The sequence below is a fragment of the Lutjanus erythropterus genome, chromosome 13 (assembly GCF_056507025.1).
Source record: "Lutjanus erythropterus isolate fLutEry1 chromosome 13, fLutEry1.hap2, whole genome shotgun sequence".
Taxonomy (NCBI): domain Eukaryota; kingdom Metazoa; phylum Chordata; class Actinopteri; order Lutjaniformes; family Lutjanidae; genus Lutjanus; species Lutjanus erythropterus.
The window spans coordinates 18,234,044-18,258,806 of NC_139329.1; the positions used below are offsets into that span (position 1 = coordinate 18,234,044).

A 24,763-nucleotide genomic window follows, 5' to 3' on the forward strand; every position below is an offset into this window, starting at 1 on the left:
TTTCATTCCCTTTGTTGAAATCACATTTTAATTTTACTAATAACTTGATGTGATTGAATTATTGCTTAATTACTTGTATTACTTACATTTTATATTTCATACATTTATATCATTAGCCTTTTTTTTGTATATAAAATAATACCTAAAACCTGAATGCAAATTATTTATCATGTAATCACTAGATAACAAAACATTCCAGTGTATGTGTTATGTATGTTAAAGGTTTTTATTTACTTGGGCATATTTATTTATAGTTTTAAACATTAATCTGTTTCAAGCTCATAGGGTCCTAATCAGGCTGGTGTTTTAAACCAATAAAACAATGAGCCAAACAAAATAAGTATTTTTGAATATATATATTTTCTCCTTACATCTCTTTGCCATACATTACGTTTTCTTTTCTGAGTTGAGTTTTTTCATCTTCAAGAGCACCTTAAGGTTTTCTGTACTTAGTGCAGGTGAAACTAACTCACCACTTGGCCTGTCTTTCTATTTTGTCGTTAACCTCAGTTTTTACTGGTTGGAGCCATATTGATTTGCAGTCCTTCACAAAATGTACTTTGGCAAAATACAGAGTTTGACATGTTATGTTGAGGGCAGGCAGACCTAAACCGGGGTCAGCATAACTTCTTGTTTTTGGCAATTATTTCATAGTCAATGTTTGCCAATTCTCCCTAGATTAAGGAAAAATATTTGTAACTTTTAAATTGCCCCCATGATATGATTACTTACTTCATTTGGTACATGACAACCACATTGATTTGTGTCAGCACATGTGGGGGTTTGTGTTTTTATACACTCCTTGAATTTTCTTGGCACAGTTGCAGTCACAGTCAAAAAATAACAATCTAATCTAAATAATCTAAGACCAGGTGAAGATGCCTCACCAGAGCTTCAGGTATCACTTTTGGTCTACAGTTGTAATGATTTCATTGGCTAATCTTAAAGTCATCAGGTCTGATGGGCAATGGCCAACAGAAGGGGCGGGACCGTCATGGAAGTAAACATGCTCACTGTATTATAAAAGTAGGTGCACATCTCAACCTTCCTTACAGCACCTAGTGGACTGTGCAGGTCACTTGTTGTTGTGAAGCCATGGTGATGAAGTGTACTGCTGTGTGCCTTGTGGCACTGGCCCTGCTTGGCAGCTTCTGTGATGCTCAATGGGAAAGTTACAGACCTTCAAAACCTTCTTACCAGAAGCCATCGCCACCTGTGATACAGCCACCCAGCAAACAGGTGCCTCATGAGCCCCAACAGACAAAGCAGACATTTGAGCAACCACTCACCTGGTCATACCCTGAAGATCCTAAGCCTGATCCGCAACCCGAGGTGCCTTTTGAGCTGAGACACCCTGTTCCTGCTGCAACTGTTGCTGTTGAGTGCAGAGAGAGGGATGCTCATGTGGAAGTCAAAAAGGACATGTTTGGGACTGGCCAGTTCATCAATCCTGCTGAGCTTACCCTGGGAACCTGTGCTGCTGTTGGAGAGGACAATGCCGCTCAAGTGCTGATTTTTGAATCTGAATTGCACGACTGTGGCAGTGTATTAACGGTAAGCAAGTGAACGTGTCAGTCGCTGAAAAATAAATAACACCTTGTACTGAATATTAATCAAAATACTTTAAAAAATACTTTGCTAGATGCTTGAAGAGTCCCTCATCTACACCTTCACTCTGATCTATGATCCTGAAATAAGTGGAGGTCTTGTGGTGAGGACCAGCAAAGCTGCTGTAATTGTCGAATGCCACTACCCAAGGTATGTAGATCAGTGCAAGGGGTTGAAGGCAAACAAACATAAAAAAAATCATGCAAAAATCTTAAACTGATATGTAATCCAAATCCATTGGCCAAAGTAAAACCAGTAACCATGGTTCACCAAACCTGCCTTGCCTGTTCTAAAAGCAAATGCTCATTAATCTGAGAATTACTTGAGTTTTCTGCATTCTAAGGAAACATCTTTAATCATTTAGGAAGCACAACGTGAGCAGCCTTCCTCTTGACCCCTTGTGGATCCCTTTTTCTGCGGTTAAGGTGGCAGAGGAATTCTTATACTTCACTCTGAAACTCATGACTGGTGAGTCAACTTTTTGCATATTTTGAAGATCCCCTCAAGACATATCTTAAGAAATATACACAAATATTCTGCTTGGAACAATAATGTGTTTCTGATATGTTTTTTTTTCTGCAAAAAAGTATAATTTTCACATTACAATCCTTTAAAAGGTACTCCTTGTACCTAATGAAAAAGAAGTCCAGTGTCAGTGTTCTACAACAGTCCTTAAAGCTGGGGTAGGCAGTTTATTTGGAGTCACTGGAAAAAGTTCCATTATAACCTTTAAAGCATAATATGCAACAGTTTCCTATAAAAGTGATAGAGTCAGAAACATAATCCCTTTCAGTCATCACTTATGTCCCACTAAAAGTTTCCAGGCTGCAATGAGACACCTGGCCCAATCACAGGTCGATAAGACAGATGATTGTTCAGTCTCATTCCCAAAATGTCAGAATTTTACAACGTGGAAACGAGACTGAACAATCAACCATCTTCTAGCCACCAATCTAGTGCGTCGGTATATTGATGACCTGTGAATGAGACTCAATGATAATCTTCTCCAGAATTGCTTACTGCACCTGTAATATCAGTTTTCAGTGAGAAGCTCAAACATCCAACTGTAGGAACAAAAAGAAAAAAAACATATTTTTGAGTGGAGGGGAACTTTAACTTTTATAGAACTGTAATTAATATCATTATCTCATTACAGATGATTGGCAGTATGAGAGGCCAAGCTACCAGTTCTTCCTGGGTGACATGATAAATATTGAGGCTATCGTCAAGGAGTACTTCCACGTGCCCCTCCGTGTTTACGTGGACAGCTGTGTAGCTACTCTTTCAACTGACATGAACTCCAACCCCAGATATGCCTTCATTGAGAACCATGGGTGAGGTAGTTTAATGAGTTCATTGAAATCGTTCTGTCCAGTAAATAAACACAAAAACGATGTCTAATGTTAGTATGTATGTTTTTCCTGCTTGCAGGTGCTTCGTTGATGCTAAGGTCACAGGCTCTGACTCTAAGTTCATGCCTCGTTCTGCAGAGAACAGGCTTCAGTTCCAGCTGGAGGCCTTCAGGTTCAGGAATGCTGACAGTGGTCTGGTGAGCATCTCCAAGAAGACTGATTACATTTTCTGTTATATATCAAATGCAGCAAATTGATATTAAATAAAAACCCTAACTGTCTAATATTCCGACAGCTCTATATTACCTGCCACTTAAAAGCAACATCAGCTGCCTATGTCATCGGTAGTGAACACAGAGCTTGTTCCTACATCAACGGGTAGGTCTGCATGTGTGCCTGTACATTAACGTGAAATGGTGACTGGGGAATTTTTACTGTACTGTATCTCCCTGTTTTCTCAGGTGGAAGGAGGCCAGTGGAGCTGATGCAGCTTGTGGCTCCTGTGACGCTGGAACTGGAATATCAACATCAACATCTCGTGGGTCTGGCACCTCAACTGGTTCCTGGGGTGGATCATCTCTGGCTAATCCTGGAAGGAAGATCCGTGATGTGGCCCAGACTGAAGGTATGTTCATAACACTTAACTGTCTAATATTATATAAGAAAAACTGAACAATCTACATATAGCAGCATGCTTATCAAAGTTGATACAATATTACCACTATCATGAAGAGTTACATCACATCTCCTCTGTCTTTCTCCCTTAGTGTTTGAATGGGAAGGTGATGTCACTGTGGGTCCCATCTCAATCGAAGAGAAGGAGGTCAACTAACTCAATTCCCTGCCATGGCTATGACCATCAAAATAAACAGTCTTAAGGTTCATAACTGTCTGTATGTTATTTTCTTGCTCACTGCTATTAGTCAAGTTTAAACGATGTTATCAAAATCTGACATGTCAAAAACATAACAAAATTGTTAAAAAAACAGAAGTCACTGAGATGAAAGGTTTACATCGTCCTCTGTGTAATGATAAATGTTACGTATGGACCAGTTCTGCACAGTTCATAGACTGTATATCCCTCAGTTTGATGGAAATAAAATTGCAATTGTGTGAAAGGCTTGTGTCATTCACTGGATAAGATCATCAAAGAGAAGTATTATTATGTACACTGAACATAGTTAAGTAAATAGTTTAATAGTAAATTACCAGATAAGTAAAAGGGAGAAGTAAATATTATAAAGCAAACAAAAAAATAATGAAAAGCATTATGGAAAAATTAAATATCCATGTGTTGAAATGGGCCCTATCTTCCATTTTATCAATCAGTGATCAAACTACAATCACTACAAATTATAATTGATCAAAACAGTCAGCCCTGTTTCCTCCCTTGTTTCAACTTCCAAAAAATGTGGAATAAGTTAAAGTCTTTTATTTCTCCTTTTGTTTGAGGCTTCTACAACCTACTTAATGACCCCTGTTGGTTCCAGGACCCCAGTTTGAAAACCACTTGTGCTAGAGGAATAAAATGGACTATGATTTCTTAATAGTAAACATTATAAAGTTGACAACCAAATTTAAATGATAAAAGCATCTGGTAAAAATGGAATGTTAAGTAAGATGAAATGGGCTTTACTGGAAGGTCTAACATTATAGGGCAATGAATGAACATTTGCCTCCCTCATGTGGCACAAATGTTGAACTGCAGCTCAGCGGTAAACATTTCAGCACCACGGGCAGTGAACAGCTCCACACTGTGGCTGCTCAGTGCAGCATGATGAAGTGGTAAATAGAGAGGAAGGAAAATTGTAACCTTCAGCCTCCGATGATCAACTTAAATCAATACCAACGTCAATGCAAAAAAAAAAAAAAAAAACATTTTTTATTTATTTCTCTCTAAAAGACTGTGTTTTCTGGAGGAAAAAAGATTAACTATATGTTTTGTATGTGTTAAGTTTTGATGATTCTACCTACAATATATGTCTTTGAAAGACATGTCAGTTTAAATGGGCTAAGTAACCAGTTTTTTCTAAAGGCCTAAATATACAAAGTCTGGCATAATTCATAACTCATTTATGAAAAAAAGAATAGTGTCCCGACATTAATAAATCTACATCTGTGTACAGATTGCTTAGCTATAATAAACAGGATATTTTACATCATTTTTTAATCCTCAATTATAACGCCAATTTTAATACAATTATACTCTACACTCTTTCACTTCCTTTTCAGATTCAGTTATGAAACAATTCCCAAAAAGATTCTGTACAAAAGAACACATGTTCCAAAGTTCCAACATCAGAATCACAAAACACAAAACTTTTTTTTTTAAATCAAAATCCAACCTTTGTCAGAAAGTCATGATAACATTTTAAAATAAATTATTCTTAGCTTTCAGTGAAATAGTGAGAGTGAGGTAGCCTGTTTCTTTCCAATACTAACCACAATCCCTTAAGGATAATCTTTAAAGAGATTTTTGTGGTAAATAAAAGAGTTTCTTTGAGCATTTTTCTCTCCTTAACATAGGGTCATCTATATAAAGTGAAGGCATCTGAGGTAGCCTGTAACATATCATGAAGCAACATTCATTCAACGTATTTGCCATTACTCGTGGGGCTGCCTTAACCCCTGAGTATTGTTTTAAAGAATAACCAGGTTTTATGTGCTTTTGCTTACTCCCACTTTGTAAGACTGCATCACTGTTTGAAATGAACAGGCTTATTTTCCATGATAATTCACAGTATTTCAAGTCATTTTTTTAAAATATCCATTTTATAGCTTACCTTGTAGCACATTTCCTTCTGGCATTTAATTTCGTGGCACTTGGTAATCTCTGGATTCTTGAGAAGTCACCAGTTCTTCATTTCAGTCTTTGCCATTGTATTTGTCATTCTGCCTGCCTTTGCTCTCTGTATATTGATCTGTTTTTTGGTTCATTTCCTGTTGCACTGTGCTCTCCTGCTGTCAGCACTTTCTCCTTTCTGTCTCCTTGCCTTTCTGTGTCGTTGTTTTTGTCTGTGCCTGCTGATAGGTTATTTGTTTATGGACATCAGGATCAAGATGACTGACACAAGCAGGATGTAGTCAGACAGACAGACAGACAGACAGACAGACAGATAGATAGATAGATAGATAGATAGATAGATAGATAGATAGATAGATAGATAGATAGATATTACATCCTGTTACAATAAAATACAATAAAATACACAGATAGATAGTGAAAATACAGTCACCAAGATAGAATGAAAATATAAGAGGTGAAGATCCATAGACCTCAGATACAGTCTAAAAATTCTGTTGTGGTGTACATGTGGGTCTAAATAAACACAAGCCATACAATTAACAACAGTTCGTCTGATCCATACTTTAAAATCATTGATGTTTTCATGCCTTTTTTTCCAGAGAAGCCCTGGTCCACCGGTGGTCCCCGTACCTGACTTTGGGAAGCCCGTTTGCTCTGCCTGCAGATTCTTCTAATGTCATTGTAAACAGTTGAGGGGGAACTGTGTTTCTACGCCACTGTTTTGCAGGCTTTGGCTCTGCCTGCTCATACGGTAACGGCAGTGACGTTATATGGTTTGTGCTCCACACCCCCTCTCCTCCTCCTCCTCCTCCTCCTCCTCCTCCTCCTCTGTCTCTGCCTGTCTCCTCTCCGCACTGCTGGCCTGCTGTATCCGTTGTGTGTCACAGGCAGCAGCATCACAGCAGCAGCAACAGCAGCAGCAGACATTTGGCGAGGAGGCAAAAACACGGACTGCGGACGCACACTGCGCGCTTGGACGTACCGGGGGACGACAGGATTGTATTTTAACCTCCGCGGTGTTGCGCGCTGTCTCTGACACCCTCCTCCTCTGCCTGTGTGGATGTTTGACTGCAGATTTGATGGTGCTGAGCAGGCTCGTCTGATTGAAGGCTTGCGGCCAGGGGGCATCTGTGGGGCCGCAGAGACGCAAACCTCTGTCCACGGGTGCGACTGTCCTCTGCCCTGTGGCTGTGAATGGACTGCGCTCCATCCGTGATTTTCTGCAGTCGCTCTGAGTCATTTGTGGAAGAAGATGGCGGACAGGGCTGAGATGTTTTCCCTATCCACTTTCCATTCCCTCTCTCCCCCCGGCTGCAGGTAAGAGCTTACATGTAGGGCGACAGTGAGGGATGATGGGGACGATGCGCACTGTTCATGATGAGCGGACGTGAGACTACAGAAGACAAACACTCATCCATTTGGTTCTCAAGACTGCAATAAAGCGCACATCCCCTACCATGGCCAGTTATAGATATTTTGATTAACCTGACAGGCCTGCTGCTGCTGCCTCCTGCGCGCCTATAGGTGCTGCAGCTGAATACATGTTTGGAGCTGATGCCTCCCTTAAAAACGTTTTCTAAACAACTTTTAGACTTATCTGAAAATTGTGAATAAATGCTGTTAAATGGTCAAATAGATTGGACATGATTGATCTGTAGCTGCCGCGACAGGCACCCGCCTTGCGCATTCTCTGTGTGAGGCCCACGCCCTGTTGAGTCCAACCCAGGCAAGGGCAACACGCTGAACAATGATTTACGGAAGTCCCACTCATATAAATGTTACTTCAAACGCATCTAATGTAACCTCTGCGACGCACAATATGACAAATCTGCTGGCGTTTCCTTCACAATAGTGAGTGGGATTCTGCTGGCTGTTACCAGAGATCGATAACTTGTGCAGGATGAGTGGTACAGCTTCAGTGTTCTCTCCAAGGTTGTCTGTGTTTGGTTAAAAGGCACGACATGGTGTTTCTGTAGTGTGCTTGTTTTTTTTTTTTTTTTTTGGTAAGATGTGGAATACTGCAACACTTTGGTGCGATATGGATGAAACAGTCTGAAGGCTGCTGCAGTATTCAGATCTGCTTTTGCTGGGAGACATTTAAAAATCTGATGTTGAAATATAATAAATTTCATTTTATTTCTGATAAAACCTGACCAATACATCACTGGGCTGATAGGCCGATATGGGCCTATCTCAAAATATCAGTTTTGCTGTACATGTTTACAGTATACACCGATAAGAAAAACCTTTTTAAAAGAACATATACTGCAGAAAACAGTGCTTGGGGTGTAAATGATCAGAGGCTGCTTGTTTCACAACCTGTCCCTAATTGACTGACTGTTAAAATAGTCAGCAATTGACTGATATTTAAAGGCCCAGTGTATAAGATTTATTGGTGTTTATTGGCAGAATAGGGAATATATATATGTGATATTCAGAAGTATGTTTTCATCTGTGTATATTCACCTAAAAAAAAAGAACTGTTGGGTTTTTGTTACCTTACAATGAGCTGTTTATATCCACAGAGGGAGCGGGCCGTCTTCCATTGAGGCCGCCATGTTGAACCACCATGTCTCAACAGTAGCCCACAGTTGGGCAAACCAAAGAGATATGGCTTTTTCCAATTTTTGCGAGTTTTGTGGCCACCATAGTTTCACCTGTATGCTTGGAAAGGGGGGGGTGAGATGAGTGGTATTTAGTTGGTTGCAATCTGCAGCCTCACCACAGATGCCACCTGTACATTGGACCTTTAACAGTACTGATGTTTATTTAACCATTTATTTTATTTTTTATTTATCTTCTCAGTGTTCATTATTTGGAATATGTATATGTTAATTTATTTAACATGTTAAATTGAGTATATAATATATTTAATAGTTATTTGTTGACAAAAACAGCTTTCTGAGTAACATTTGATAGTTATATTAGTGTACAATATACATAAAAATGTCTATTTTTATTCCAAATCAACAATTCACTATATTAGCCAACATACTGGTAATCGAAAATTGGTATCACGCTCAAAAATTCCAAATCGGCCGGGCTCTAATTTTTAATTTGATATGATTTCCATATGCAATGATCACTCTGTCTCTGTTTTTGCAATTGGTGTTTTTTTTAATTGAGAGAATTTCATAAATCATTATGTTTTACAACATTGAACTTTTCATCATTACTCTCATATAGGCTATTGCAAATGTGTTAGCATGAACTATGAAAAAGATAAGAACAAAAGGAAATAAAACATTCAGCCACATTCAGAAACAAGCGGACAGTCAAGTCTTTGGGTTTGACACTAAATAATTAAACAACCACTTATGAAAATAATCATCCAATTAATCAATTATGACAAAAATAATTAGTGCAGTTGCAGCCAAAATTATTATGAATAAATACATGTCTTCCTAAAGTCGTGTTTTCAGGTCATTTAAAAGTACAATAGCATACAAAAAATCTAAATGGAATTTTGATTTTAAGTAGCTTCATATACATCATATACTTTCCATATGAAACAATTTCATGCCTTCTGTTACAGAATACAGGATAACAAATGCTGTAAAACACATAAATGATTATTACCATACTACATTGTTTTGCGGACATACAGTAATTTAATTCGCCCACAGAGAGTGGCTGAATAGTAAAAAATAGTAAAATTATGTATTTCATGCTGCTCTGAGCACCAGAAAGCTCAAATGCAGGATAGTGGAGGCTCTCACTAATGCACATAATGCCACAACAACATTTCATTGTCCTGTGTCCGCCTCCACATGTCCAATGTCCATATGCAATGCAATCACATTAGCAAGCCAGGTCCCAGTGGATTTCATATCCACAACATGCACTCGTGTGGGATTTAGTTACATACTGTAGCTTTGTCTCATGGATGGATCATATCAGATCAATAGACCTGATTTTTTGCCTGACTACTGATGACCTCAGTCTAGAGCGCAGAGCCAAACCCTTGGCCATTACATCAATATTTTAAATTTACAACATTGGCAAACAGCTGGAGCCCAATCATCTTTTCTTTATGTGGTCTTTTGACCCACTCATAAATTTTATCACCGACTCCAAATCTTCTTAAAGTCAGTTTATTTCTGAATTCTGAAAAATAAAGCCAGTCTTAACAGAACACAGACGACTGAATAAATATGAAAAGCAGCTGATTAGTCATTTACTGGTTCCAGCAACTTAACTGTTGTGGGAACAAAAAATTCCATTTGAAGATGTTACTCTGGGCTCTGGGAAATAGTGATGAACATTTCTCACAATTTTTTGACATGACAGACTAAATGATGAACTAATTGATCATGAAAATAATCATCAGATTAACTGATAATGATAAGAATTAATAGATGCAGGTCTAAAGGGCAGACATTTGTTCCTTTTAATAATGCGTGTCTGTACATGTGTGCATGCTTGCTCACATTGTGTCTCTCTGTTTTTGTGTGTGACTGATTCATGGATGAAACCACCAATGGTGCGATGGTCTGGTACAATAATCTGCCTTACATAACCCCTAACACTGTTTCCAATGGGCAACATAATCCGTAAGAGAGCCCGTCTTTCTCTCCTGAGCACCAGAAATTTATGACAGACAATAATTTCCCTGCACAGAGGAAACACTCTCTCCTTGTCTTAAAAGATACAAGTCAATCTGTAGAGATAAAATATGCTACACTTTTCATTCAACCCAACATTTCATTTCTGTTGCTAAGGGAATAATTATATGAATATATTTCATTCAACATAAACTAAGAGACATGGTGAAATTAATTAATAATAATAGATGTTCATGGTGCTCTATTTTACTTTATTTTTCCATCAAGGCTTCAGCTTGCAGAAATATTTATAGAAATGAGCTGGAAATGTATTTTCAGAATAAATTACCCCAGTTTGCTTGGGCCTAAAACAAAAATGCTGACATATTAAACATGGGACTCATAGTGTACCAGCGACCTGTAACTTAGAATTCATTGATTAAATTTTGTGAAAGGATTGTTTGTGCAGTCTTTAGTAGATTTGCTGAGGTATCAGTCTTAGTGCAGCTGGTGTGAGGTCAGGTTTGTGGTTGTTTGGCTGCAAGTAGAGAGTGCTGGGTTTGGATAGTGGGTTCCATTTTGGCTCTGGTTCCAAGAAGGTACAGTGTGTTCAACAAATCACTCACTGTGTATTTTTGTTTGGTGTTTAGCTAAATAACATGTATAGCATGTTATCAACCTTAGTTATTTTGTTACATTGTTAAAAAATCATACAGGAATTCAGTGGAATCACCTGATCTTTTCTCATTAACATAAATATAAGACTTTTATTTTTTTCAAGTTAATTAAACTTAAAATTTATAGTATTTATGTCCAGAACACCTCAGAACTTATAAGCACGAGTTCTTCTTACTTAAAATCTTTTGACCTGACTTTGCTTGACTTGTCTTTTGAGTTGAATGGAAAAAGAAATACAATTTTTATTTTTTGTAATGTTCATCAGTGCAACTGACGAGTTGTTGGTTGAACTAATATCTTAAGTTTTCTGAACATATTTTGTTTTCTGTAGTAGAATTAAATATCATTTTTTTTAACTGGAAGACTTTATTTCTTTTGAGTCATTACAAAATTACCTCAACTTAGCTTTTCAAATTCAGTCACCTAGAATTATAAGGCAGCCTGTACACTACACAAACTATTACATTAAAAAGTTTATTTTTTTCCAGTTATTAAGATGTTTTTTTAAAATAAATATTGTTGCTTAAACATGATGAAAGCTCAAGCTAAATGGATTCAATTAAATCTGAAACGATTAGTTGTTAGTAGATAGTTTGTTAGTAGATTAGAATGAATGTTTTATGTCGTTTCTAAGCAAAAATGGCAAACATTTACTGTTAAATTTTCTGTTTTTTATAGTCTTTACTGGCGATGTATGATGTATGTATGTAATCCTTGAGGAGACATAACAAGAAATTTGGAGACATTTAGAGTTTTTTTTAATTCTCTGATTTCAGCTTCTTATATATGATTTTTTTTGTTCATTTCCTCACTCCAATCAATTAATTGATAAATAATTGACTAGTTAATCGAAAATTATTGTTAGTTGCAGCCCTGGAGACATTGCCCTGGGCTCTGGGACAATGTGATGGAAATCTTCTTTTGAGTAGCTGATGAATCAAATAAATAATGAATTAATTAATTAATGAATAATATTTTTTTTGCCAGACTCTGATTTGGTATAATTATATCAAACCCCAACTGCATTCCATAGTACATCAATATTTCAAAGCTAGACTACTACAGAATTTCCAGCAAACATCCTCCTCCCTGCTGTCTCTCCTGCTCCCTGTGAATCTCATATGTTGAGCAGTCAATGTTCCACTTTTGCCTCCCGACTCTTTGAAGGCTGTTTAAGATGGCAGGGGGAGGGAAGGGAGTGGTGCTGGGTATGGTTACCATTGGGTAAGAGGCTTAAATCGAATACAGATTCATTTTAGCCTAAGCATTCCATCTCTGCCTCCCCCCTGCTGTCTCTCTAACCCTGTCTTTATTTTTTGTATCTCTGTGTACAACCAACAGTTGCCATGTTTTTGCACATCAGTGTTTGTGGAAGCTGGTGCTTTGTTTTTCCATTTAATAATATAGTACACAGTCCATGAGATTTGTTTTCCATCAGTGTGACACCACTGAGTATTTCTCATCTATCGGCAGCGTTCACTTCACGTTTGATGACATCAGTAATCCAAACTTCCAGCCAAATCAACATGAAATCATCTGCTCTGAGCAGCACGATGCATCATCTCAGCTTTTGGTTCAAAAATGGCGTGATATTCACGTTTGGATCTGACACAGACAACAGAGAGTGCTTCATTAGGTTAAATGCATGACTCATATGTGTGTGTCTGTGTGTGTGTGTGTGTGTGTGTGTGTGTGTGTGTGTGTGTGTGTGTGTGTGTGTGTATGTGTGTGTGATTCTCTGCATTACTGGAGACTGACGGTGGGTGAAAAGCCTGGGAAATTGATCTTGTTAATGAGTCAGGAGTGGCCACACCAAATGTCCTTGGCTCTCAAAGATGATGATGTCACCACGAAGCAGGTGCTGCTGCTTAAGAGACCCTACCACCCGTCCCCCCTTTGTAACTGTGTCAATTTCAATATTGTTAAAGGGACAGTTCACCCCAAAATCATAATTGCATTTTTTCCTCTGCATTGAAGTGCTGTTTATTGCAGAGTTTTGGAGATATCAACCATAAAGATGTTTGCCCTTTCAGAAATGTGGTTTAATTTATCATAAAATGACCATGATATGTCATCAGAGATTAAGGAGACATGCTAAATTGAAATACTGGCTTCTCTGAGAACAACACTACAGCCATGGTATCCACCTTTGAAAATTTCTCTTCCAAGCCAAAATGGATATTTTTTGTTTGCCCGTCACATGTTTTAGAGTTCAACTTAATGCTGAATGTTCCCTGAATGAGTGTATGTCTTTAGAATCATAAGAAATCATTAATAATCTTTTAGAAGGAGTAGATGTTTATAACTTTTAAATTGAGCAACATGTTAGTTGAGCCTGGCAGGCAGTGAGACAGGCAGTCACTGAGCTACAACTCTAGAGTGTGTATTTTCATAGCAGTAAGCTTTTGTTTTCAGGATACAGGATTTATATTGATAGAAAATTGAGAGTTATAAACAGCTCATCAGTTTACAGTGTAGGACTCATCGTTGCTTGTTACTGTCAAATTATAATGTTGCACTCATCTTGAGCTCTTGCAGTGTTCCTGCAGCCTGCCTGAGCTTCCTCACATCTGGGGAGGAGTGGGCGAGGGGAAATAACTTGCCTCAACAATAGTTCACATATTAAACAGAGATTCAACCTATTTAATGTACTGTCTTTGGCTCCAAATTGCTATTTGGACTGCAGTACTCATTTTTGGACGTGCAATTGCTACATATTGCTGCTTTAAGTTTAATTATATAAGGAACACTGTGCAAAATACATTATTCTCATAAAAGAGAAAAGATGCTTTATATCAGATTTAGCTAACTAGCTAATATCCATTTGCAGTCCCATGGGAACTACTGTGTTTCTATGGTAGAGAGAAAAATAGTTCCTACATGAAACTCACAACAAGGTCTGTAGATTATTTTTTGACTATGGACATCTGCTATTCTGCTATTTGTACATATCAATTTTATAAGCATTTACTCTATATTGTTTTATTGGGATTCTTTAAAGAATAGCTGTATGAGATCTGGATTAGAGGTGCAACAAATGTTTATGGTCATTGTGGATTAATCTGATGGTTATTGTCTTGAATGTTCTAAAAGTACATCAGAAAACTGTCCAAAGTGACATTTTAAAATATATCTTCTTATGTCTGATGAAAAATCTGAAACCCAAAGAGAAACAATTCATTATAATGTATGACAGTAACTAAACATTCTGTTTTGTTGCTTGAAAAATTACTTAAATGACAGATAAATCAAGAAAAATGTGAAAGTGTGTAGATGTTCTTCGATATAACAGAAAAAAAGGCAGCATAACGCAGTGAGACAGTTGTGTGATCTTATATCTCTGCATGCATGAACACGTAGTCAGTGAGTGTATACACTATTAGACAAGTGAAGATGACAGTGTGTTAGTTTGACAAATTTCTGGTGCGGACATGATGACAGTATCAGAGATGACAGAGAATAACTGTTAGAACAAATGTGGGCCGGAGAGATTGTTCAAGCCTGAGAAGGGCAACGAGAAAATGAAAAGAGGGAGTAAGACCTGGACATACACAAAGATGACTGCAAAACCTTAACAGTGTCAGTGGATCTGGGTGTGCCATTGCAGCAACATGACCGCCATCAGTGAATGGTAATTTTGTGCTGACTTGTTTTCTTGTGGTAGGGTTCTCATTTTGCTCAGCGTGTCACAAGACAGAATAGAAAGACACTGATGTAATGCAACCCTTTGAATGCTGCATGATTACAGAGTGGTGTAGTGATGATCGCATCCAGCTTTAAAGCCTCAGCATCAAATCCTAATTATGAAGACTGATCACAAGCAGAGGTGGACTGAACGCAGGGGACGTCACAATGTGGGGTTAGATAAGCAGCAAGCGATACACAACACGGTGTGACAGCGACTGCGCGCTCACTTGGATGCTGTCTAAACAGCACATAGATTCTGTTATTGAAATAATGCAGAACATTTTAGAAAGGGACACAGAACATGTAAGAGAAAAGAGGTCAGGAGCAGAATAGAGAATGATGGGTTTGTTTATCTTAAAGATGGGCATATATGGGCACAGTTAATTGAAAATGATTGAAATTGCAGCAGGGCCAAGTGGCTTCCAGGACTTTTTTCAACAAACAGCCCCTAAAGTCTGTACTGAAGTTGGAAAAAGACATTATTTTAAAACTGTTCTGCCTAGTTCTGCCTTACTGGGCTGCAACTGGTTACTACTACTGTGCTTTGATTAGCTGTGAGATATTGGCAGTTAGGAGAAATTTAGCAAGTTGGTAGAGGTGGATGAATGGATCAACAAACAAACAAATTTTAAGCTTTCTTTAGACTTGGTTGACTTATTGTCAAATTTATTATCTAAAGCTTTCAGTCGCAGTTGGGTAAGGTTCAAGCACAAAAAATAAGTACTGTAGTGCTGCAGAGATGTCCTGGCCTACAAATCTTTTCTACAGGAGGGTGTACTATGAAGTGACATAAATGGGTTAATGAGACATCTTGAGTCTAAAGTCAGAGTTTTCAGCGTCACAAAAGTCACCATGGTAACTTATGCTGAACTTAAAACCTGGTCGAGAGCAGGTTATGTTTAGAGTTTAAGATTATATCAGAGGTAAAAGAAAATCAACTTTTTTTTCCCTCATTATGTTCTTTATGAACAATATAGATTTTCAGATGAGGGAAGATGTTATATGCAAAGTTGCTGAGCTTTACATTAGTCACCTCATTGAACAAAAAAGTATTACAGCAGCACAAACTGTACGCATCATGTTACCACAGGAATCTCTGTTTGATGATGCAGAAAGTTTAACATATTAACACTTTAAATGTTACACAGCAGATGATCCGCATACTAAAACAATGACAAAGCAAGTATAGATACTGTGAATGACGTTTTTAAGCTCGATCCTGATTTGCTGCCAGTTTGTTTTCCACTGCTGATATTGCAGCTCAGAACACCAATTAGGAAACTGATTAGTCTATCTTGTTTATCAAGGACATTATTTAATTATTATTTAGACAATATCATTTAAATACTATTAATTGTTCAATGTGCAATTGTCATGTCAGAAATAAATGACAGGCACAAAAAAAACGCATTAAGTCAAGTAGAAATTTTCTGCCAGCACTCATTTCGCAGCAATAGTGTCACTTTTTGCTGTAAAATAATGCTTATATTCTTCATGGCTCTCCATTATAACCACTTGTTTGTCTTGACAGAAGTAGGTGGCTCATGATCGCTACACTTTGTGCAAAAGAGGGGTCGAATGAAAACATACACAGAATCTGTTGTGATACCTGTTATCTCTGACTGGGGTTTTCGAAAATTAAAAATTCCACGAATCATGAATCATATTGCAATTGCAGTATCTGTAATAATCACAATCTGATTTTTTTCACCACATCATGTAGCCGTTGTTTCTATGTTTATATGTGGCGAGTTATTCAGTGTTTTTACTCTTCAAGGAGAAGGTGAAGGTCTTTGGCCTGGGCACTGTTCTATGTCTACAGCTTTTCACTGACACACATTTCTTAGGTTTTGCAGTTTAGGGGAAATGGGGCCACACTCTGTTATGGCGTGCATTGCAGAGCTACAAGAGAACTCCAACACTAAGCAGATGAGCACACAAACAAAATGGAGTCTGGAAACACAGCTGGGTAGGGAGCAGAGGAGAAGATCAGAAAAGGGATAAGAGAAAAGGAAATGAAAAACAGATGTCAGACTGTAATAAAGAGCCAGTTCATACAAATTACAGAAACCAGTTTAGTCATTCAGGTTTTGGGATATCTGCTTCCTTGCCGATACAGTGTAAGATAATGGGATTTTGTTTGTGGAGCTCACAGCTTTGAAAAATGAATTTTGAAACATCAACAGCAACATGTTTTCACCTTTTACTCTGGATAAACTATACACTTCACTATTTCACAGGAAATCAGTTGCATTACTTCTTGCCATCATGAAAAATTGCTTTGTGCCATGAAGGAATCATTTTTATTTCTCCAGTACACTTCTACCTTTTTATTTCAACATTTTCACTTGCCTAGCAACATGATTCTCATCTTCCTGCCTCCTTGTCATCCCCAGTGCCTCAGATTATATCCTCATCCCTCCTTTATTCCTCTGTTTCTCCATCACTCTCCAAGTCTTCACCCAGGAACTGGTGTGTTCATACCTGGAACATGGCACTTTGTTCCACTTGTGTGCTGGTGTCAGCTGCCTTGGATACAGGCACACCGATGTAGTGTTTTTTTCCATTGTCAGCCACACGCCCACACACACCCACACTTACAAACACTGTTTCCCTGAAGACTTGGACAGGTGAGGAGCTCATTAGTGACCTCATTTCTCCAGGTTTAGTGAAGACACTATTTTACTTATTTTGACAGACAGGGAACTAGTTTTGGTGGCTTCTCTGTTATTGTCAGATTTACACCATTTTCATGTTTTGTTGAATGTATATAAATATGTTGTCTCACAATATCTGGCACCAGTAGTCACGTCGCAATGGCACCAGTGTAATAAGGGAACTTTTGGCCCCTATTGTACGTTATATAATCCATTTTACTAAGATGAAAACAAACCCTCTCGTCTTTCTCATAAGCAGCAGAATTCTTCACTTGCACAATGTAGTGTGACATATATCCGTATACCATGCTTCACGTATTACATGCTGTAAGCGCTATAGTAACGTTGCCTTTGCCTACAAACTTGATGATTTTTCATCCTTAAGTTAGATTATCAAAATGCCCAAAAGCACTACATATATTAACTGGTTAACTGTTACCAATATGCAACAAGATAACAGTGAAAAGTGAAGTAGGTAAGTCGAGGATGAAAAATCATTAAGTTTGTAAGTGAAGGTAACATTACTATAACATAAACAGGAAGTAAACAGATGTGCAGTTCATAAAATGGATATGTCACACTACATTGCACAAATAGAGAATTTTGCCTGATTTAATCACATTTTTGCATGCATGGTGTACTTCCACACCATTTGACCAATCACAAAACTGAATAATTTTACATACAAAAAATATTTATAGAGCAAAAGAAAGTGCTCAGAAGGATAGAGCATGCATCTGTGCATTTGTAGGATTCTCTGGATGTTTGAACAGAGTTTTAATTATATGCCATTATGTGTTCCCTTTCAAAAGCACACTAGTTGCAGGAATTAATTAGACAAACATGAACACACACAGACACACAACCTCAAGGTTAATTATAAAGAGGGGGAAACCCCTTTGATGTCCCTCAGCTCGGGATCTGTGATGTTATATGATAATGAGTGCTCATTTAGAAAGAGAAAATATTCAAACACTTGCATTTACACCTTTATTTTGCTTGAGAATGATGCAAATTCATGGACATATTATTTTATCTTTTGCATATCCAAATTCTTCTAGATCTGTATCATATGTACCAATTTGAAGATGTAAAAGCCATTGCACACTGTGTGGTTTAAATTAAACCCATATTGCTCAAACTGATAGTTTACACTAATCCCAGAACAGATGTTTTAGATGCCTCAGGCTCTCAGCAGCATTTGAGCAGACACAAACTTGATCATTATTATCTGATCAGGATTGTGGTCGGGTTATTCTCTCCACTTAGGCAGCAAAAGCGAATCCAACACGGTTGTTGGTGCGGTCATAGACGGAGTAGTACTCCCTGAGGAACACGTCTCCAAAGATCCACAGGGGCTGACCGTTCTGAGAGGGCAGGTAGGTAGGGGTGATGGCCACTGAGCAGAACTGGTATCCATTCTGGTAGTGCTGGAGGTAGAGACGGGACACCAGAAATGTCATTCATATTACGCACACACAAATGTAAAAACATGGCATTCACATGAAGGTACACACACAAATGCATGCCTGTGCTGTGCATGCATGGAGTAACTTACCTGCATGATGTAAGCAGAGGGAGGCAGAGGAAGGGCAACGCCGCTGATAACAAAGCTGAGAGTTGGCAGGTTGTTGACCTGGCTACAGTCCACCATGTACTAGAGAACAAGGCAAGAAAGCGTTCAATTTTTGTTTCACTACATCTCAGCTTCTCCTGTTTTGATGAACAGGTATTGTGTGATGACCTTGCTCATAATAACTTTTAAATGGTGCAGCTCTCGGACAGAGTTGGATCTTCATAAGGAATAATAATGGTGACTTAATTCCCTATTGCTTCAGGTCAATGTGTGAGAGAGAGTGTCTGTCTGTCCATTTGTCTTACCATTCCATACTGGCTCTGTTGGGCTCCAATGGCCTGCATAATGCCACCCATAAGCTGGCTTGGGGCAGTCAGCATGGAGGTTCCAGTGTCCACGATGGACTGGCAGCCCTGAGAGCACCAGCCGGTCTCCCGACCGTTGATCTGGAATCTACAAGCCACCACACATGCAAGTTACTTTTTCATACTGTGATATTATATGTCATATTAGGGCACAAAGTAATCACTAATCTTGGCAGCAATACTCAATAGTAATCAGAAGATCATTTCATATTGATGAAATCTTGAAAAACTCAGACCCATCAACACCAATCTGCCAGTAGGTCTCAGCGGTGACTGGGGTCCAGTAGATCTGGCTCCGGTACAAGCTGTTGTCCACTCCACCGAAAGAGAGCACACTGCCCTGCTGTCCTCCCCTAAAACCGACAGCAAATCAAATTTTAAATGGTTAGAAATGTGTTTAGTGTAAATGTGTATTATTTTCTAACATGCTGTATGTCTTACAAGAGTCTTGCATCAATTATACCTGGAAAGGTAGAAAGCAAAGATATCGGAATCCAGCAAGTTATGAGAGATCATGTTGTCCATGACAGGAGTCTCTCCTCCAGCAGAGATGCTTGGGTAGGACAGGCCGAGAATGCCGTCAAACTTGGCCACCACAAAGGTCTGACCGGGCTCGTTTGTGCTCAGACCAATCTCCTGGTTATTGATCACAATGCCGCCAACCTACAAGTCCAAAACCAAATCATAGACTTTATTTAGAACGTGTTCAAACTTCAATCTAGTGAAGACAGGTATAACTATAGACAGCAGCATCTCCTAAAGAACAGTACAACTCTCTGTTGTTTCTATAACTGTACCAAACTATTACAATTATTCTTCTAATTCTATTTTGTTGTAGCATTGAAAGTACATTGTGAATAAATCATAAAAATCAAAAATTCAACACTGCGTTCACCAATGCATCTGAAAAGTGCACTGATCTTTTTGTAACACTTTCCAGCATTCTGGCCGCACATTTTGTCAGGGATGGTTTCACTGTGAAACATCACTTAGGTGATATTGAAAATATCTACTTTCTCGTAGTACTCTGTCTCAGTACCTATGACTCAGTCCAGTCTCGAATACCGGTGTTTTATTTAAAGAGCGACCCTATCTGTGTTCTTTTCGGGGTTGTTCATATGGAAACTCCCACTCATCTGTCAACGAAGAGCGGTGATGTAGGATAGAGCACTGATGCCCTCCCCTTCCTCAACCTAGGGGGTTTATATGTAGCAACGTTATCATGCAGAAACTTACATCAGATCATGTGGGGAAATATCTTTGGCTTTTTGACAGTAAAACTTAATCCAAACAATTTGATTGTTTGGATTTTAATACATAAAAAACGCTACTGGAAAGCTAAAGAATTATATAAAACAAATAAACAAAAAATAAATATTAACGGACTCTCTCTTTATCTGATTGATTTGTTTTATTTTGGTGGGTTTGACTCACATTAACGGTGTCGTATCCAAAGACTCCATAGAGGCTTCCAGCTCCGTAGGGCAGGTAGAAGGACTGTCCCTTAGCACTGTAGGTGGAGGACTGCTGGGGGTTGAACTTTGTGTGCGTGTCTGTAAATGGTATAGATGGGGATTATCTCTGGAGCTATTTCCATAAACATGTCCCCATTCCTTGCAGAGCCTTTTGACATCCTGATAATTCACTTGATTATAGAAATCATGAGCAGAATTTTAACTAACACAGCAGCTAATGCCTCCCAAAGACTTGAAACGCTTAGTGGCATGCCTGTAATTACACCAGAACTTTAAATTCCATGTATGTCTAATATGTAATCTCCTGGAAACAAGATTTCAAACTAGCTCTGCATGCTTAGACTATATCTGCCTTAAGTCCTCTGGAGAAGTTCTTCACGTGCAAATGTGCTCTGAAGAGAGAGAGATGAGGGATTTTGTAGTGCAAAGCCTGCTGGGTTGTACTCACTGCAGGCCTGAGTGTTACAGTAGATAGAGTCCACCCACAGGTTGGCAGAGCCGGTGTCAAACAGCACCTGGAAGGACTGGGGGGGTGTTCCAATGCTGATGGCGCCATAGTAGGTGGTCTGGGAAACACATTGGTTGGAGGTAAAGAGATTAAAAGAGATACAAACCCCTCAGTCAGTTACTGTTTTCACCAAAATGTTTCTACAGTGTGTAAAAGGATTTCTTACATCAGCGTAGTTGTTGATGTACATGTTGGCAGAGGTGAACTCATTCTGGTATTTGAGAGCTGGATCCTGATAAGGCAACTCAATGCCCTTCTCTCTCAGGGCCTCGCGCATAGACTTGTGCTTCATCAGAGGGATCCTGAGGAAGGAAAGAGCAAAAACATGAAGAATTTTGACTTCACGTGGCATTGAAAGCATTGTCAAGTGCGACTTTGCTTTCAGATACAAAGAGAAATACAGAGATATTTTTCTTACTTGACGATTCCCTCTGCGAGCACAACACAGACCAATAGAGCAACAAGGCACTTCATGATTCCTCCTGTACACACCACACTCCCGGATGGATACAACTCATCTCAGATCTGAACAGGCGTTATATACACACGTTTAGGACCATATCAGCCAGACCGTTATCAATATTCAGTCACATGACTTCAGGCAGGGTGACCCTCAGAGCCTTTTTCTTAGGAGCGGTATACTTAATTTGCACATGCACCACCTGTGATAACCACACTCTCCAAACACAAACTCTTAATTAAACACGTTATGGAACAAGGATATAATTAGATTTCTTGCAGTCGGGTAAATGTGATGGATATAGTGGTGACATTGAAAAACTCACCTGTGTTTATAAATTTGGTGCTTAAAGTAAAGTGCTCTTATTTAAGGGACCAGTATACAGGATGCAGTGGCATCTAGTGTAGGGGTGTAAGAAAATATTGATAAACTTGAGTTTTGTAATATTATTTTTTTGTAATACTGTATTTATTCTCAAAAACACTGTACCATGATATCTTGATACATGCAAAGATTCATGACAGAGTTTCATTTTGTGTTTAAATCCTGACTGCTAGATAGCAGTGTTGTTATCTTCACTGCTTTCATCACATAAAACATTTTAGCTTTAGCTTGCATATGGTGGTGTTAGTTTTTATACTATGGCAGTTTTCCTAAAATTAGATTAATTAAAAAAGAAGCAGTGTATCATCTTGCATTCATTTGCAACGCCTGTATTGTGATGTGTATCGTATTGCCAGATACTTGCCGATATACAGTTATAATGAGGTTAAGTGCAGGATAACCTATGGTGGCTGCAAAACCTGTAAATGCTAAAGTATCTAGGACCATTGTTTGGTTTGTCCAATCTGGGCTGGAAACATGGTGGCCTCCATGGTAGACTTGCTCCTTCTGTTGATATTTAAAGGCTCATTCTAAGGTAACAAAGACACAAGAATTACAAGAATCACCTTTTCAGGTGATTATACACTGATGAAAACATACTTAAGAATATTATACTGCATTTCTGCCATATTCTATCAATAAATCCCCATAAATTTTACACACTGGACCTTTGATGTAACATTGGCATAAACATACTATAGAAAAATATTGCTTCATTTACACAAAAATCAGCAAAATGTTGGAATCAGCTAAATTAAAAAAAAAAAAAAAAATCCAATAAGTGTGAAATTGGTCTGTTTTTCCCTTTTAAGAAAACAGTGCCAGGTACTGAGCTATGACTTTAGTTTGAATTATTAATTCTTAGCATTTTGTAACAAGAGCTTTCTGTTCTGTTGTTTTCCCCAAAATTGTCTGCATGTTGCTGGAATTACCCAAGATGCAGCTTTAGTACATTTTTATCAGATTAGATGCATATATCAGCAGCAAGGTCAAGCTTAATCATTTGTGTCCAAATGTAATTTTCCACAAATGGAAAATGAATGTGCCGTATCTACACTTCAGTATCAGCAGCACCTTAACCACACAATTTTATCAAAACCTTTTGCACTGAACAGCTTATCCTAACTTTTAATACTGTTTAAATTAGATAGCTTTTTTGATGTTTGAAGTCCCTGTTTTTTTGTTGTTTTTTTTTTAAAAAACCATCATACAATTGTATGAATTTTATAGCATATAAGGACCTGCAGTTAAATTTTGTTTTTGCCTATTAATTGATTGTCTTCTCTGTGCTTTGACTCATCTATCGTAACAGACTAAAGACGTAATGTAACAGGCAGGAATTGCTTCATGAAAGTTTGATTGCATTCTAAATAACCTTGCTATTTTTTTTACCCTTTAATATATTTGCCATGTTTAGTTTTCTGTTTTTCCAGTATTTTCTGTCAGAAGCACCTTGTTAAAACCCTGATCACTGTGACTTTTTCACTTTTTCATGACCCCCGTGTTTTACTTTTAGATGCATCAGCATGTCCTCATTTGCTCTATGTAACCAGTGACATTGTGTAAACAGGACCCCGATATGACTGTGTGATGTAAGCTCGCATCCAAACGTAATATGTGGAGTGTCCTTTTCTTGGTGGGAAAACTGCAATGCAGCATTTCCTTCGACACATTGCAAGTCAACTGCTGTGGAAGTGGGAGCCGGCTGAAACTAATGGGGCAAAGATGAGATAGAACTTAATGAAGAAAACTTGCAATGCCATGGCTCATTACAGAGACATATACACTTCCCTGCTGTCGTGTGCTGTCACTGTTAACAGAAGTTCAGAAACTCTGGCATAACAAGCAACTGTCAGTAATTCACCTCCAGCTCTGTTTATAACATCCGCAGTTCACACACAATAAAATTCAGTTAACTTAATTTGAAATATTGGCTTATTATCTCAGCTCTATATGTGTTGCTGTTGTTATTCTGCACCACTGAAGTGTGTCACAGCTTGCCAGTGTGGATTGTTATAAGGGAGGGAAAGACAGAGGACGTGGGTGTCTGCATGTGTCCACTATGTAAGACAGAGATCCAGATAGAGCGTGACAAGGTATGAGTTAGAGTAGGTTTCCCCCAGAACAGAGCTCAGTGTGCAGGCATAAATCAGTAACAAAGTCCTCTCATGACTGTCACTGATGAAACATGCAGATTGCAGATATGAGTGTTCTTCCTCGCAACGTGCAGTGAATATATCGTCTCTCTCGTGTGTTTCCAGGCCAGCCCACGACATCAGCCTGGAAGAGTTTGACGATGAAGATCTCTCTGAAATCACAGATGACTGCGGGATTGGACTCAACTACGACTCTGATCCATATGAGAAGGTGAGGCCCTCCTTCATGTTGTTATGTTGTTATGTTGTTTGATCTTTTCTTCCGTCTTTTACGATTTGGATCTTGAATATATAAAAATGCAAACTAACAGTGTGATTTGCAACATGTTCACATGCATGGAAATTAATCTTTAAGTAATGTATGACTTGTAAACTTTTGGAAATTGTGTATAGTTTTAATTTTTTCTGTTTTCTAAAAATAAAATTGCAATAATTCCATAGAGCGACACCTTATCTTTCTGTTCCTCTACTTATGCTTTGTAAGGGTCTACTGATATGTTTTTTTTC

At 38.3% G+C, this 24,763-nt stretch overlaps 3 protein-coding genes across 4 annotated transcripts in view; 2 read left to right on the forward strand and 1 right to left on the reverse strand.

Moving 5' to 3' along the window:
* The first annotated feature begins 1,036 nt into the window (after window positions 1-1,036).
* On the forward strand, window positions 1,037-3,898 carry LOC146316424 (zona pellucida sperm-binding protein 3-like). The gene is made up of 8 exons (XM_084733340.1): window positions 1,037-1,554; window positions 1,643-1,758; window positions 1,973-2,076; window positions 2,765-2,942; window positions 3,040-3,157; window positions 3,256-3,338; window positions 3,422-3,585; window positions 3,728-3,898. Exons 1-8 carry the CDS (start codon window positions 1,096-1,098, stop codon window positions 3,790-3,792), a joined length of 1,287 nt encoding a protein of 428 aa, XP_084589466.1. The 5' UTR covers window positions 1,037-1,095; the 3' UTR covers window positions 3,793-3,898.
* Window positions 3,899-6,602: 2,704 nt separating this feature from the next.
* mapk8ip2 (mitogen-activated protein kinase 8 interacting protein 2) overlaps window positions 6,603-24,763 on the forward strand; it is a 38,005-nt gene continuing 19,844 nt past the window's right edge. For both annotated transcript variants that reach the window (XM_084734574.1, XM_084734575.1), the window contains exons 1-2: window positions 6,603-7,083; window positions 24,362-24,467. In XM_084734574.1, the coding sequence (XP_084590700.1) occupies window positions 7,019-7,083; window positions 24,362-24,467 (171 nt within the window). In that variant the 5' untranslated portion in view covers window positions 6,603-7,018. The remainder of the gene's footprint in view (window positions 7,084-24,361; window positions 24,468-24,763) is intronic.
* LOC146316426 (gastricsin-like) lies at window positions 18,309-21,632 on the reverse strand. The gene is made up of 8 exons (XM_084734523.1): window positions 21,423-21,632; window positions 21,197-21,314; window positions 20,708-20,826; window positions 19,737-19,936; window positions 19,510-19,626; window positions 19,214-19,361; window positions 18,891-18,989; window positions 18,309-18,762 (listed from the first exon to the last, which is right to left on the reverse strand). The coding sequence occupies exons 1-8, from the start codon at window positions 21,615-21,617 to the stop codon at window positions 18,598-18,600; spliced, it is 1,161 nt and encodes a 386-aa protein (XP_084590649.1). The 5' UTR covers window positions 21,618-21,632; the 3' UTR covers window positions 18,309-18,597.

What these genes read in the sequence shown, in the direction of transcription:
- LOC146316424 (XM_084733340.1), top strand. Translation starts at nt 1,096, where the DNA reads ATGGTGATGAAGTGTACTGCTGTGTGCCTTGTGGCACTGGCCCTGCTT. An exon ending in GTCGAATGCCACTACCCAAG is followed by an intron (nt 1,759 to 1,972) that starts GTATGTAGATCA and finishes TTAATCATTTAG; the next exon opens with GAAGCACAACGTGAGCAGCC. An exon ending in GCCTTCATTGAGAACCATGG is followed by an intron (nt 2,943 to 3,039) that starts GTGAGGTAGTTT and finishes TCCTGCTTGCAG; the next exon opens with GTGCTTCGTTGATGCTAAGG.
- LOC146316426 (XM_084734523.1), bottom strand. Translation starts at nt 21,617, where the DNA reads ATGCTTTCAATGCCACGTGAAGTCAAAATTCTTCATGTTTTTGCTCTT. An exon ending in ACATCAACAACTACGCTGAT is followed by an intron (nt 21,315 to 21,422) that starts GTAAGAAATCCT and finishes TGTGTTTCCCAG; the next exon opens with ACCACCTACTATGGCGCCAT. An exon ending in TGGCAGATTGGTGTTGATGG is followed by an intron (nt 19,362 to 19,509) that starts GTCTGAGTTTTT and finishes GGTGGCTTGTAG; the next exon opens with ATTCCAGATCAACGGTCGGG.